This window comes from Camponotus vicinus, unplaced genomic scaffold, assembly GCF_025532165.1.
Source record: "Camponotus vicinus isolate PSW18456_S1 unplaced genomic scaffold, iyCamVici1.0 SCAF_12, whole genome shotgun sequence".
In the NCBI taxonomy this organism is placed as follows: Eukaryota; Metazoa; Arthropoda; class Insecta; order Hymenoptera; family Formicidae; genus Camponotus; species Camponotus vicinus.
In genome coordinates this window covers 9,532,376-9,546,166 of record NW_028141948.1, presented here as the reverse complement: position 1 = coordinate 9,546,166, position 13,791 = coordinate 9,532,376, and the positions used below count along the sequence as shown (strand labels likewise).

The window sequence follows — 13,791 nt, the reverse complement described above, 5'->3', positions numbered from 1 at the left end:
ATATCAAGGAGAAACAGAGACACCCACACGCGCGTGTATATATTTATTAATAATATTTATTTTGAAATAATTTATTATAAAACAGATTTTCGTTTTTTGGGTAGATTACAAAAAATTTAAAATATGTCTCGTTCACTTATTGTAGCTATATTTAGATAATATAATCGTATACCATTATTTAAATATCTTACAATCTTAATATGAGATATCAGATAAAGAAGCACAATAAAGTTACTTTAACATAATGTGTCAAATATTTTTTTATATTTTTAGGTTGCATTCCATGGCATATTGTAAAATCTAAAACATGACATTTTGTCTATTTTCAGAACATTCCAACTGTAATGTGTTTGATGTAATTAATTGACAATATTGAAATTATTAATAAAAATTACTAATTAAATTACTTTATGATACCTAGGAAACAAAAACATCCGCAAGTGGACCGCATTAGTTTTGTAAGTCTTTTTACTTTTATTCTATTTAAAGCTTAATTCAGATCCTATCATTTGTATGGCGCATATTCCAAAGTCGGAAATATTTATATTCTGAAAAGGATATATTTTCAATAAAATTACAATATAATTTTATTCTGTTCAATGACAATTAATTTAAATACTATTAGTACTTTACATGAACGTTTGATCATGTTGTTCATGAATCATTGTTGCTCTTCGGGATTGAATCAGTCCTGATTGTCTATTATACAATTCTCTAACAAGACTGTCTTTTTCTTGCTCAAGTAATGCTATTCGTTGGCTTTTTTTGCTAACTTCCTGTTTCATTATATAAAAAAAATAATCTAGATTAGATTAATTTCTTGGATTTCCTATGGTAAACTCTAAAATTGTTATTATACATTACCTCGGTTAATCTATGATTTTGCTGTTTAAGTCGTGATAACATATCCTGTTGAAGTTGAGCCGAAGTCGGAGTACTTAAAAAAGCGAGATTCATATGTAAAGGAAGTCCTCCACGCTCCCAGGTACTTATCAAAGCGGCTAGATGCCGATTTACTTCTAGGACTCGCGCACGTTGCAATTCTAAACGTTCCTGCTGTGCCTCTGTCCATTGTTCCTATTAAAAAACAAAGTATTTGTATATACATTGCACAGTTTTTATAGGATATAAGAAAATAAAAAATATATTTCTTTATACCACATGAGAGCCCATTCGTCCTAGATGTTTAATCTTCTCTTGCGTAGCAGAAATTTGTTTCAAGTACCATTCTCTAGCTTTGTCAACAGCAGTTAGACCTTGAAGTAATACATCTTTTTCTTGTTCAATCTGCTTCATTCTTTTCATCTAGAAACATAATATATATTATGGAAATATATTCTTTTTTAAAATATCAAAAATACAGAGAGGTTCCCAACTATATATGTAAAAGAATTATATTAAATTCAAAATAATACACAAGTTATTACAAATACATAGTTTACATTTTTAAAAGATATGTGTAGTGTTAATAAGTATTAATCAGGCATACCCAGAACCAATCACCAAGTGTTAGTTGGGAGTCCTAGAGGAGAACATCTTTACCATATTGTAATCAATACCATTCTGCAACGTATGCCGCCTGGGCTCTCTGCGACGACCCGACAGTTTCTTAGGTTGAATTCCAAGTTGATTAGTTTGTATATCGATGGCTTTACCATCACCCAGAACTCTGGCTGGTCTCAATAACGTCCTAGCATCCGGTCTATAATTTACAGCCTGCAACTGACGTTTTTCCTTCTCGTCGTTCATCATGAGACCCATCTGCCAATTCTGCAGAGCAGTTCTAATCTCAGACTTGTCAAAATTACGCTCTGAACCCATCATTCTACCTTCTAATGCAGCACCTGTCCGTGGTGGCTTTGGTGGGCCATACACTTTATTGATCTTTGGTTCCCCAATGTTTCTTCCATCCATTAATTCTAATTGAGTATTCATGTCTTTGCGATTGGCCAGTAATTGCGGCATGCTGAGAGTACGTTGCTGAGATATGGCATTGTTGGGTCTTATCGTAGCGGTGTTGGGCGAGGTCCAAGCCGCCTTGTTCTGACTGTCAGGGATGAGTATCGGTGCGGACGGGGGCCTGTTGGGCTGACCGTTATGTTTCTTAGAATCAGTCTCCGTCTGTATCTGCAGCAGGCAGATCTTCAAACCCGCGCAGAATCTCTCGAACGACAACATGCCGCTCGGCGGCGTGACCTTCTTCAAGCTGTCGAGGATACCTTTAGGCAGGCCCTGCGTGCCGTCGTCCTGCCATCGACCCTCGATGTCGGCGAACTTGACGAAACCAGTGTTCTGATCATCCATTATGTCGAACAATGTGCGCATCGCGTTGACGAAGTGCTTCGGCAGCCCGTCTACGGTCGATGCCTGTATTTGTGCCATATTTATTTATTTCCGCCGGGATTTAATTTCGAAATCACGCGTTACCTTCCGGGCAGAAACATCATTAACGGCACCTAGAAGTTGCGATTGTGTATCTTAGCTGCTCCGATTATTTCTCACGGACGTCCTCTATCATCCTTTTTCTCCCGTGCATGTATCTCCGCACATTTATCGATAAATTGTCATTGGTTCCTCTGAATTGTTTAAATGCAGCAAAAAAGCTCTTTCTATTTCATTCTAAACTCAATTAAATTGTTTTTCCCATGGTTTTTCCTCACAGATGAATCTCTCGCGCAGCCATATGCAATAACACACCACCCATACCACAGCAGATGCGGATAGTTACATGGAGATGAAACCATTGGCTGCGTTCAGCAGAAAAAGTTGCTTTGCAACTGTTGTAAAGCAGCTTTTTCTGCTGAACGCAGCCATTGGGCTGGTTCTAAAATAATCTGGTGATTTCTTAAAAACGAATGAATACTAACAGCAGAGAGAAGCCTGAGAGGGGCCACGCTGCTATTTTTCAGGGAATGCTTTCCCTACGTCGTACACTAGCGGTGCGTACATCACAGACGGAGCATTTTCCCGAGGGGAAGGTACGGGTAGCGGCAAGGGAGAAACCATAGACATAGGAATACAGAGATCGAGCATAAGTTCCCGAGATAGGCGAGAGGGGTGAAGCCAAAATGCGGGAGGGAATGTGCCTGCTTTCTATTGGCTACGAATCTGCGCATGGTCTGTACCGCTATATATGAAAAAAGAATAAAGGATATTCGTAATATGATTTAATAGCAAAAATGTGTAACAAAATATATAAAAATTTATAATTATTCTGAAATTAAAATCAAGGATAAAGAATGAATTTTGAAACAAATTAAATTAATAAACATAATGAAAATATTTATGAATCAAGATACAAAAATTTCTTTATTGTCCTTTAAACAGTACAAGTTTATTAAAAAAATGTTAAAAAAAAAAAATGTTTTTAAGAAAAAATATGTAATTTGCAATTAACAATTCCATATTTTTTCTTACAAACAACTGTCCCAGTGAGAAATGACAAGTCGGATAGACGTTTGTTAGACGTCTAAGATGTCTAATAAACGTCTAATAAACATCTATTAAACGTCTTAAACGTCTTAAACGTCTATTCGATTTATCATTTCTCACTGGGGTATATTTTCTTTACACCAATTAATTACTCTCATTATTTTGTACATAAAAGTATTAAGGTAAGATAATCGAAAAATGAATATTTTACAAGATATTTTACGGTTTATGTAAAATTAATAAATGATTTCAAGCCTTATAACTCAAAAAGTACTTGAGGGAAAAATATTTTATTATAGTGTTTTGGAAAGCCCTCGAGATAAGCTACAAGAATATGTAATAAAAAATAGAGAGTTCCGTTTAAGAAATTGACGGTGACCTTTACGTGACCTTCAAATGACTCTCCAAGGTCAAATCATTGCCACCATCTAATGGCCCCCTTCAAGCCATATAACTTTTGTCTGAAACATTTTTTTCTATAATCAAAATTAAAAAAGTTATGAGGGTGGAACTTTTAAAATGGGACACCATGTATGATAATTCAGAATGAATCACTCCAACCAATTCAGACAATGAAAAAAGAATAAACAATGTTTATTTTGAAAATAATATATAAATATGATAAATAATAAAATTACTTACCGCATATGTGTATGTGTGTTCCGTATGTTGTTCAAATGCTTTTTCTTTTTCTTCTCCCTTATATATTCTTCGCTGTTTTCTTGTGGCACTCATCCACGTAAGCACGATTAATTACAATAGTCGAATACGTAGGACATTTTGCATGATATTTTCAATCGCGGAATAATCACATAAAATTCGCACTTTATTATATCATAAGAGCAACATTTATACTAGATTAAAATTAATAATATAGCAGTAATAAGCAGAGCGAGTAGCACTAGTACTGTTGATATATATATACATAGTATACGCATAAAATACAAATCGTAAGATCAAAAATTAAACTAATGAAAAATCGTGGTAACTATTGTTTAATTAATAATTAATTTATACTTGCTTTTTAGAAAAATTTAATCAAAAGACTAATACTCGTTAGTTATAATAATTATAGCGAATTATGTTGCAATATTAATCACGATCGGATTGGAAAAAGAATTCGATAATATACGGAGCGTTTCGCGCACACATACACATACACACACACCCACACACACATCCCACTACTTTATTGTTCGAATGTCACCGTGCGAATGATGATGAAGTTGTGACATGTAAACAATAGCGCTCTCACGCTATACGCTGTCCAGGCCAAACATTATATTATTGATAATTCTCTGCCGAAATATTTTACGTACTACATATACACGCGGAATTTTAAATTATTGAGGTATATTTTATTTTATAAATTAATTATTAAACGTTTATTTATTAAACGATTGATGTATCATAGGACCTTTCATTATGCTACTTATTTGGATTTATTGGATTGTTTTATCGCGCTTTTCCAAAGTCAAATTCTATAATATTTAGTTTTGTATTTTAAAAGACTGACTTGTAGCTTATATAAATGAATAAATAAATAAATGATAGCGTGGAAAGAGAAAACATACTAATAATTTTATATAAAATAAATTATTATTAATTAAATTATTTATATTTTTATTTATATTATTTATATTATTAAAGAAAAAATTGAGAGAGGTGTTATAACCCGCTTGATCTCTGAAAACGATACGCCCTTTGTGGACATTAAAAAGAGGATAATATATATGTTACCTTCTGAGAACATTCGTGGACATTGGTTTTGTAGTTCATGTCCACGTTTTTAATGTCTACAGAGAGCGTATCGCTTTCAGGGATCGTCTAAAAGCGGGTAATGACACCTCTCAGTCTTCTCTCTGATATTATATGATAAAAAGAATTAAATAGTGCGCTCTTTGTAATGTCTTAATTTTTCGATAAAATTTATAAAATGAAGACTTAAGTCGAAAATATACAATTAAAATTATCTTTAAATAATATGTAAAAAATATATATAATAGAGTTTCATTTAAAAAATTTAGATAAAGTATGTGTGTGTGTGTGTGTGTGTGTAAAGTTTTAAATTAGGGAGATTAAATTTATTATAACTTTGCATTTATTTTTAATTTAATTACGATACATTGATGGCATTCTATATAATATTTTGCCTGTACATTTAACAAATATAGCATGCTGCTATTATGCTGATGAATCAAAATTTTACGATTTCCGATTTCGTTAATTTTTACATTTACACGATTTCTTTCCTGTTCCCTGTGATTATAAGAGGAAAAATTCTTGTTGAATACATTCATTATGTTTCAATTCACATATTGCATACATATTGTTAAAATCTAATTATTTACTCTAAAGTAAAACCCATACTGAATATAATATAATTTGTATTAGATATCTTCTGGATATCCAAATGTCCGCCATATGAGATTTCATAAATATTCATAGGACATCCATGGATATCCATAAATAATATATACACATCCCGCTAGTTATTCGGGGATATAGATATATTATACATCTATCTTTTGATCTTGTATATCGATTAACTTCTCAAAATAATTATATTAATTTTCTATGGATAACAGAAAGTCATATCTCTGCATTCGCGAGAGAATTTATTTCTAAAATTTCGTGTCTCGATTTTCTCAAACATTGTCAAAATTTTAAAAAGCATGCAATTAAAGTGATGATATCAATTGCTTAATTTCCCATAGCGACTGCATCTTTATCATCGCAATGTACGTGCTGATCTTCTTGGGGACGAGACTCCTCGACATTAGGACTGACATCGCTATCCGAAGACGAGCTGTCCTGCGGAATCTCGATGCCCTGAGTCAACAGACTGGTTATCCTCTCGACATCGACGGTATCGTCCTGCTCGTGAATCTTCCTCAGGGCGTTCGACACTATGCAAAGGTCACCTCGTAGCTCGCTGACCACAGCCGTGATCTTCTGGGCATCTGTCAACACCTCCACCGACTGGGTGTACGGATTGTAGCGTATCCCGAATGGTCGTTGAATCTGATTAGCAAACGCTCTGGAGGTATATATAAATATTAATATGATCATCTTTGCTTATATATGATCTTATTTGCTTTCATAGAAAAAGGGTTGAACGTGTTCAAACGAAAAGATTGACACATGTATAATTGTCACAAAGGGAGATACTTGCCGCATTTTCTCTTTCGCTTCCTCTATGCTATCTGTATAATAATACGCATTCTGAAAGGCGGTAATGATGCATTCCTGCTTGCACGTGATGTCCGGTTCGAATCTCATGATTTTCTCGGGCGCGGATACAGCGTGTCTCAATTCCGCCACCGACGAAAGCAGACCGGCCCCGTAAACGCGATACATACCATCCTGTTTGCACAATCCAAATTCCACGGTGAAGAAGTATAGCTGAAAAGATAGAGGTCGTATCAATGTGACGGAAGATGAAATTCTTTTCAAAGACTTACTGTTGCCAATTTATCTATGTCTTCGTCCGATGCACCGAGAGAAGCCAGACCAAGTTCTTGAGAAAATTGCGCGAAACTTGGATTGGCAAGTAACGGCATGTGGCCCAGCAGTTCATGACAGCAATCTCTATAAATTGCGAAATATAAATTAATTACTTTATGTCGATGGTATAATGCGAGGAAATCATAACTATAGGAAAGTCTATTTTATACTTATTTGATGCATATTTTATCTTTTACACATTACTTTGATTAAAAAAAGACGTCATTTACTCACGGTTCCGGTGTGTAAAATGGATCGGAAGAGTGTCGAATGTATTGGGTGCAGTGAAACACTCGGAAAGCAAGTCCGGAGAGGAAGTCCCGCGGTGTGAGATAACCCGCGACTGGACGAAGTTGAAATCCCGTGGTTCCTGGCAAATATCGAGCTTCGTTTAAAAGCGTCGTTCTTATTTTTGTAAAACGTATAAATAACATAATTATCATCACCGATCTCTCACTTACGCTTTAGAAAATTGTTTATATCCTGCAATTGCGGTATATTGTCCTCCCTAAAAGCGATGAGATTAAAAAATGTAAAAGATTAAAAGACTAAAAAATTTTATTTTCTTGTAAATCTCACAATATTATATGTATTCAGATTTTTTAAAATAAAATTAATTATAAAATTATAAAAATCATTATGATGGATGGAAGTATCATTATATACAAAATATTATAATATATATGCGCATTTTTGTTTTGGATAATTACTTATTTTTAATAACATTTTATGTTTTTAAAATAAGATTTTATGTTAATTATCTCCTTGTTTTATACCTGTATCCGCAATATTTGACTAACTTCGGCCAATTTTCTAGATATTCTTTGCACGCATATTTTTGATAAAGTTGATGCAATTCACGGAAAACAGTTCCCCTAAAAAAATAAGGTAAAGTTATTTAAATAATTAAGTTATTATGTATATGTGTATTTATAATTTTCTTTATATTATATTACATGTTATATTAAGCAACGTTTTATATTATATGTTAAATATGTATTTAATTTACGACACGTACATTTTGGATGTATTTTTTAAACGTTACAAATTAAACGTTAGACAAATTAATTATCGTTATCAAATCATTAAATGTTTGACTTCTGCTAAAAAGCTCTCGTTGTGATTAAGTTTGTTAAAGTTGCAATGTTTGTTTCGTTGCATTCGAGTTGCATCTCAGAGAGATTGCATTAGCCAAGCTGTTACTTGATGCCGCGTCGAGGATAAATCAAATTGACGCAATTAAGGGTGCATTCAGCGTGCCAATCTTACTTCGATTCGCACTACAAAGAGAAGTAGGAAGAGATAGATAAGTAAGTAGATAGAGGGAGAAAGAGGGAGGGAAGAGAAAAAGACAGAGAAGAGAAAAAAAAAGAGATAGAATTTATCTTTTCTTAACGAGAGATGAAATCGAAGATATCGAACGAGTATATATCAACTTAAGTATCGAGAAAATCTTTCATTTCTCTTATTCATACTAATTGCCTTCATGTACGCGAAAACACGTTTGCCGTATCGTTTGTAGTTTCATCGGGGGGAAAAGTTATATGCCGTATCTCGAATGATGACGTCAATGGGGACAATTAATTCACGACTTACGAATATGTTACAAATGATTTTTAAATATGTTCGCAAAAGAGTTTTTTTTAGGATTTCTCTATCTACTTATTTTTAATTTAAAATTAGCATTAAAGATTTAATTTTTAAAAATTATAAATTTTTCTTAAGTTATTTTTTTCGTTCTTTTTATTTTTAAATTCTTTTGAATTTTTTTGATTAGTTCAAAACGAATTTATTAAGCAAAATGCATTTTTTTTAAATGAACATTGTTGCAAATATGGTATATTTTTTATGTGAAAAAACGTACCAAGTTCTAATTTCTTCCGGCGTATATTGCACCTTCGGTATTGGTTGACCACTAAAATATGTCATTAGAAAGTTTGTAATTAATGTCATTAGAATTATGTCATTAGAAAGTTTATAATTAAAATGAAAATGTTTACGCATGAATCGTTACTTTACTTACTATCTGTAATTATAAGCGATGTCGGCAAACTCCTCGCGACGTTTACGATACACGGGATCTTTGAAGCCCTGCAATAGTAATTCATTAAAGTGAACATAAACTCGAGAAGAAGTTGCTGTAACAGCATCTAGGATGCATGTAATCATATCAAAAACGTACGGGATGATCCGCATCCAATTCTGAGCCGTACATGAGAACTTTCTGCGCACGATCGAGGTCCGATATCTTTCGCGGGAACCAGGGCATGTCTACTTCACTAAAATCTATAAAATCAAAATCTATTGCGTCTTGATACACGCGATAAGATATTCCATTATTTTCAAATGTTTTGGAAAAGGCAGAAATAATAAAAGTGTCGTATAGTAAACTTCGATATAAATTTTATTAAATTTTCAAATGTAGCCCTCGCCACAAGAATACTTTTAATGAATTTTGATATCTAATCTAAATTATTTAACCTTTGAAATAATCAGACTCTTTTATTCTGGATTATAATAATATATATAGATATATTAAATATATGACTATGACAAAAAAGGAGCATATTTTAACAAGTTAAATACAGTTATTAAATAATTAAATTAAAGTTTTAAATTTAAAATTATCTGTGTCCAAATATTTAACAAGTTACTAAATTATTTAACTATATTTGCTAAATTATTATAATAATTATTAAACTATAATAGGTTTTTAATTTTAGAATATTAATTATCAATTAAGATTAAAATATAAGTGTGATACGATAAAACTTTTATCGTATCGGAGCTTTATTGGGTTAAATTATAGATGCAATATAATAACATATACAGGAACAATATACGGACGTTAACATTGTATTTAATTGTATATCTCATTATAATGAAAAATAAAAAATTTTATTGATATTCTATTGATATTGCATATTAATGACTCACCGAAGCTTGTCGCGGCCGAGAGAGAAGGTACGCGTGGTATATTTCCGATTTGCTCATAATGTGCAAGATTGACAGCCGCTACTTCGCGGCTCAACATTTTCATCAATTGTTCCATCTTTCTCGATTCGCATTCGACATCTACGAGGATGTCGTATTCGGAACCACGGCGCATAGACTTTCTTGATTCGATATGCACGATGTTTATTCCTAGATCCTTTGTACGATCAAGAAAAATATGTTCTTTTTCAATATTTTCCAAACGTACTTTTCAACATGTGCAATACTTATTGCTTGGAATTTGGAAAAAGATTATCTCTAGATAATTTTTTAGTAAGTATTGCACATATTGAAATGCATTAGTCGCATAAAGCATTATAAATTTAATTATATAATTTATCCGATAGAAATTAGTAAATTATAATTAGTAAAATAAAAAATATATATACATATATATTATACATAAATTAAAAAATACATATTGAAAAATTTTAATCTTACAAATTATAATGATAAAATAACTTATCTCTTATTTATATATTTATTTAACTTTATTTATTTATCTTTATTTATCTAACGATAAAAGTTGATTAAAAAGGCTGTTTATATAATAGCATGAATGATCACATTTCACTTGCGGTATTCGAATTTTGCAACATGTTGCATTTTTTTATCGTCTGATTTCCGATTATTCATTTAGATTCGCTAAATAATTGTAGGGATTTAAATTAAATAATTAAATAATGAAATTGTGTGTGTGTGTGTGTGTGTGTGATGAGTCACCCGCTGTGTAACGGTTTCCGACACATTGAATATTCTTATCTATATTGGAATGTTTATATTTGCGATTATTTGCAAAAAAGGATCGACCTCTAGGACGAGTTGACATGTCGGTTGAACGTTAGCGAGCCGCGAGAAATATAACGTATAAAAGACGACAAGCGCGATCAGAGAAACGTTGCGAGATTTATGGATTCATTCGCGATTTGTATTTTGTTCCTCAAATATATGTATACATTCATAAAACAATCCTTTTATTTTATTTTATTTTTAACACTACATAATTATTAAAATATTTGAAAAGAATATCATATAAATTTTAACGTAAGCACATATATCCAAAACAAAAAGTACAGAAACATACCTGAAATACTTGAAGCGTTCGAGCCAAGCCACCGATTTGATTTTTCAGGGAAAATATCACAGAATTCTTACTGTCATTGGTTTGATTACTTTCATCCACGGTGTGCTGAATGAACAAGAGGATGAATTTACTTATTAAGATAGTTGTTTTAATTTTCTTATTTATTATCATATAAATTCCATTTTAAGACACTTGTATTTTTATATAATAATATTTAAGCTCTTGATAAAATATAAGACTAAATTGATTATTTAAATAAATTAAACAATAAAAAATATATTTATAATTTATTATAGATATTAATGTATAATTCTCTTTTAATTGTGTGAAATTATTGACTCGTTAAAGACAAAATAAAATTTGTCATTTCTTTATATATCATCTGCTTTTTTGATTTGGCCAAATATATATAATAACATACATTGTGCGATTTATGTAACGGACTTCCTTCTTTCACAGCCCAATTCTTGCCTCTTCTGTACAGCCACACCCCGAGCAGACTCTTTCCTGATCCACTCATAACTTTTACGACAAAAGAATTTGCGAAACAATTTTACAAGAATTTTTCTCGGTAATTTCTTTTATCAATTTTACAAGAATTTTTCTCGATAATTTCTTTTATCAATGAATTTATTTCTCAATATCTTGAGCGATATATACGAACTGACTTGTTACCGATTCACTGTCTTTTAAGACACGAGTAACAGTGTGCCGGTACCATCCTTAGCAGGTCCTCTTAAGACCTCGGCTTCCTCCCGTTTGTGCTCGTCCTTCTCAATGACGATCTTGCCGTGATTGGGCGGTGCACGGCGGCACCAGCGATTCCCATTGGTCGGATAAAACTTTTCATGGGGTTGAAGACAAGTGTTGGCTCACCCCGTTTAACGGCAAGTGGTGCCGGTCCTCGAATGTATTTCCTACGCGTGACGTCACTGGAGCGAATGATAGGAACACCGATAACGAAGGGCGCGCGCAAAAATTGCAAGATCTTCAATAAACGAGATGCAACTCTTCAAGGTTTCTTTATTTTTGCAATAAATTTTTATCTAAGAAATAAGACGCAGTGAATTGTGCATAAAGAAAAAAAAGAGAAAATATAGAAAAAGATTAAGATATTATCTCAATTTATACTTTGCTTTGCTTGTGCTAATTTGATTCGAAGAGAAATTTAATATTAGATAATTCATTCATATTAGATGATATAAATAATTGTTTATATATAAATGTATTTTTTCATTATGATTTAAGTAATATTAAATTACAAAGCATATTCCTAAATTATTTTGTTTTAAATATTGTGTAATCGTGTGTTCGAGAAATAATTATCATGTTTTTCTTCTCTCCTTTTCTCCTTCTTGTGTCATAATTGCTAATCATCGGGTATTTTCTAAAAGTGTTTAGATTATATTATAAATGTAATATTAAAACAATTCCTCCTATTTTTATAAAATCATTATGAAATAAAATGCTTTTTTTTCATTACAAAAAGTTCAAACACTGTAAAATTATGTACTTTACGATTGCGCGCAAATATCGAACGTCAAAATAAAGAAGCGGTCATCCGAGAAGGTGACTTTCTATTCAGAGGAGAGAACTTCTTCGACGAGGTGACGATTTCTTATTCTTCGTCCTACTCCGAAACAAAGACACCATTTAATAAAAGCTCGGACGCCCGAGGAATTCTCCCACTTCTGAGAAAAGTAGATGCAGCACATTACCAGCGTTCATCACTTACCACTATCAGCTGCCGCGGTTCTACCCTCGCTAAATTATACCGAGTGTTTCTCTGGCATTAAGCGAGATTGAGAGTATCGTTCGATCCTCGATACTCTTACCTTATCGGGGATACATTCTGCGAGGGCGGTAAGGTTCTCTTACGTGTACTTCCGATTGGGATTCTGGTCGCAGTCAAGAATGAATTAACTATTTAACATTATTCAATCAATTTAATTTGTTAATAATTTCACTAATTCTATCAGCGATTATAATGGCATTTTTTTTAAATCCACTTAATTATAATATAATATTTTTTAAATCGACGTTACGAAAATAATAAGGATTAAAATTAAATTAACTAATTAATTAAGACTTAAATTAACTTTCGGGATTAGAAAATACGCCTTTAAGTATTAAAATTTTCAAAATAAAAAAATTAAGAAATAAAATTATGAAAAAATTGAGAAATTCAATTGATTTAGATTTTCATTTTTAAGGGAGTTATAAGAAGATCATCTTGCGTAATCGTATAATCTTACGTAATCGTATAATCGTGTATTATTCGCATTGTTGGATCTGTTCCCTTATATATCAATGATATGAGATATCAGTTTCCGCCACGATACATTCAAAGTTGAGAGAGCACAGTAATTATCCGTGGCGATATGTCGACATTGAGAACAAAAGGGGAGAATGAGACACGTTGAAGACACGAATTTAACTTCTGTCTTCTACGTCGCAAAGGCTACTAGGTCAAATGCAATTCGATAACGACAATTTCTTTCGTCTCGTGTCGTTTGAATTTTGCTCGAGGCTACATACTAACGAGATTCTTCTCTGTATAATAAGCACGCGTTTAATTGCTGCATCTATACATATCGTTTGAGCATGGATTTCTATTCTTTAGTATTTATAATACTCGAATGCAAGTGAGAATATTTTTAATTAAAAAGAGACATACAATTATATATTATATTTATTCTTAAATAATATTCCTCACAACATCTTTTGTTCTTTTAAAATTATATTTTTTTATTCTTTACATATATTTTTTATGT

The 13,791-nt window shown here is 32.1% G+C and overlaps 2 protein-coding genes across 7 annotated transcripts; both read right to left on the bottom strand.

The window, feature by feature from the left end:
- Positions 1–38: 38 nt before the first annotated feature.
- Positions 39–2,792, bottom strand: LOC145963297 (suppressor APC domain-containing protein 2). Of its 5 annotated transcripts, none has more exons than XR_014436116.1 (6): positions 1,543–2,788; positions 1,159–1,305; positions 865–1,077; positions 634–776; positions 418–548; positions 39–339 (listed from the first exon to the last, which is right to left on the bottom strand). XR_014436116.1 is itself a non-coding variant. In XM_083085076.1 (6 exons), exons 2-6 carry the CDS (start codon positions 2,323–2,325, stop codon positions 542–544), a joined length of 1,293 nt encoding a protein of 430 aa, XP_082941202.1. In that variant the 5' UTR covers positions 2,326–2,367; positions 2,428–2,788; the 3' UTR covers positions 39–541. The 5 variants fall into 5 exon arrangements, 3 of the variants coding, with proteins under 3 accessions (XP_082941202.1, XP_082941201.1, XP_082941200.1); XR_014436115.1 differs by having other exon boundaries at positions 39–300; XM_083085076.1 differs by having other exon boundaries at positions 39–548; positions 1,543–2,367; positions 2,428–2,788.
- A 2,740-nt stretch (positions 2,793–5,532) lies between these two features.
- On the bottom strand, positions 5,533–11,882 carry Trhn (tryptophan hydroxylase). 2 transcript variants are annotated; one of them, XM_083084452.1, is made up of 12 exons: positions 11,439–11,882; positions 11,018–11,122; positions 9,877–10,090; positions 9,122–9,249; positions 8,963–9,030; positions 8,804–8,854; positions 7,716–7,814; positions 7,401–7,447; positions 7,174–7,309; positions 6,897–7,023; positions 6,608–6,837; positions 5,533–6,472 (listed from the first exon to the last, which is right to left on the bottom strand). In XM_083084452.1, the coding sequence occupies exons 1-12, from the start codon at positions 11,535–11,537 to the stop codon at positions 6,136–6,138; spliced, it is 1,641 nt and encodes a 546-aa protein (XP_082940578.1). In that variant the 5' UTR covers positions 11,538–11,882; the 3' UTR covers positions 5,533–6,135. The 2 variants fall into 2 exon arrangements, with proteins under 2 accessions (XP_082940578.1, XP_082940577.1); XM_083084451.1 differs by having other exon boundaries at positions 9,122–9,225; positions 11,439–11,585.
- Between the last annotated feature and the right edge of the window lie 1,909 nt (positions 11,883–13,791).

Excerpts from the sequence above, each read along its gene's own strand:
- LOC145963297 (XM_083085074.1), bottom strand. The coding sequence starts at position 2,382 with ATGGCACAAATACAGGCATCGACCGTAGACGGGCTGCCGAAGCACTTC. Across the intron at positions 1,306-1,542 it reads ATGGTATTGATTACAATATG|ATGAAAAGAATGAAGCAGAT; the intron begins GTAAAGATGTTC and ends TTATGTTTCTAG. Across the intron at positions 777-864 it reads AAAATCATAGATTAACCGAG|GAAGTTAGCAAAAAAAGCCA; the intron begins GTAATGTATAAT and ends ATAATGAAACAG.
- Trhn (XM_083084452.1), bottom strand. The coding sequence starts at position 11,537 with ATGAGTGGATCAGGAAAGAGTCTGCTCGGGGTGTGGCTGTACAGAAGA. Across the intron at positions 8,855-8,962 it reads ATCGCTTATAATTACAGATA|TGGTCAACCAATACCGAAGG; the intron begins GTAAGTAAAGTA and ends GACATATTTTAG. Across the intron at positions 6,838-6,896 it reads ACATAGATAAATTGGCAACA|CTATACTTCTTCACCGTGGA; the intron begins GTAAGTCTTTGA and ends CTATCTTTTCAG.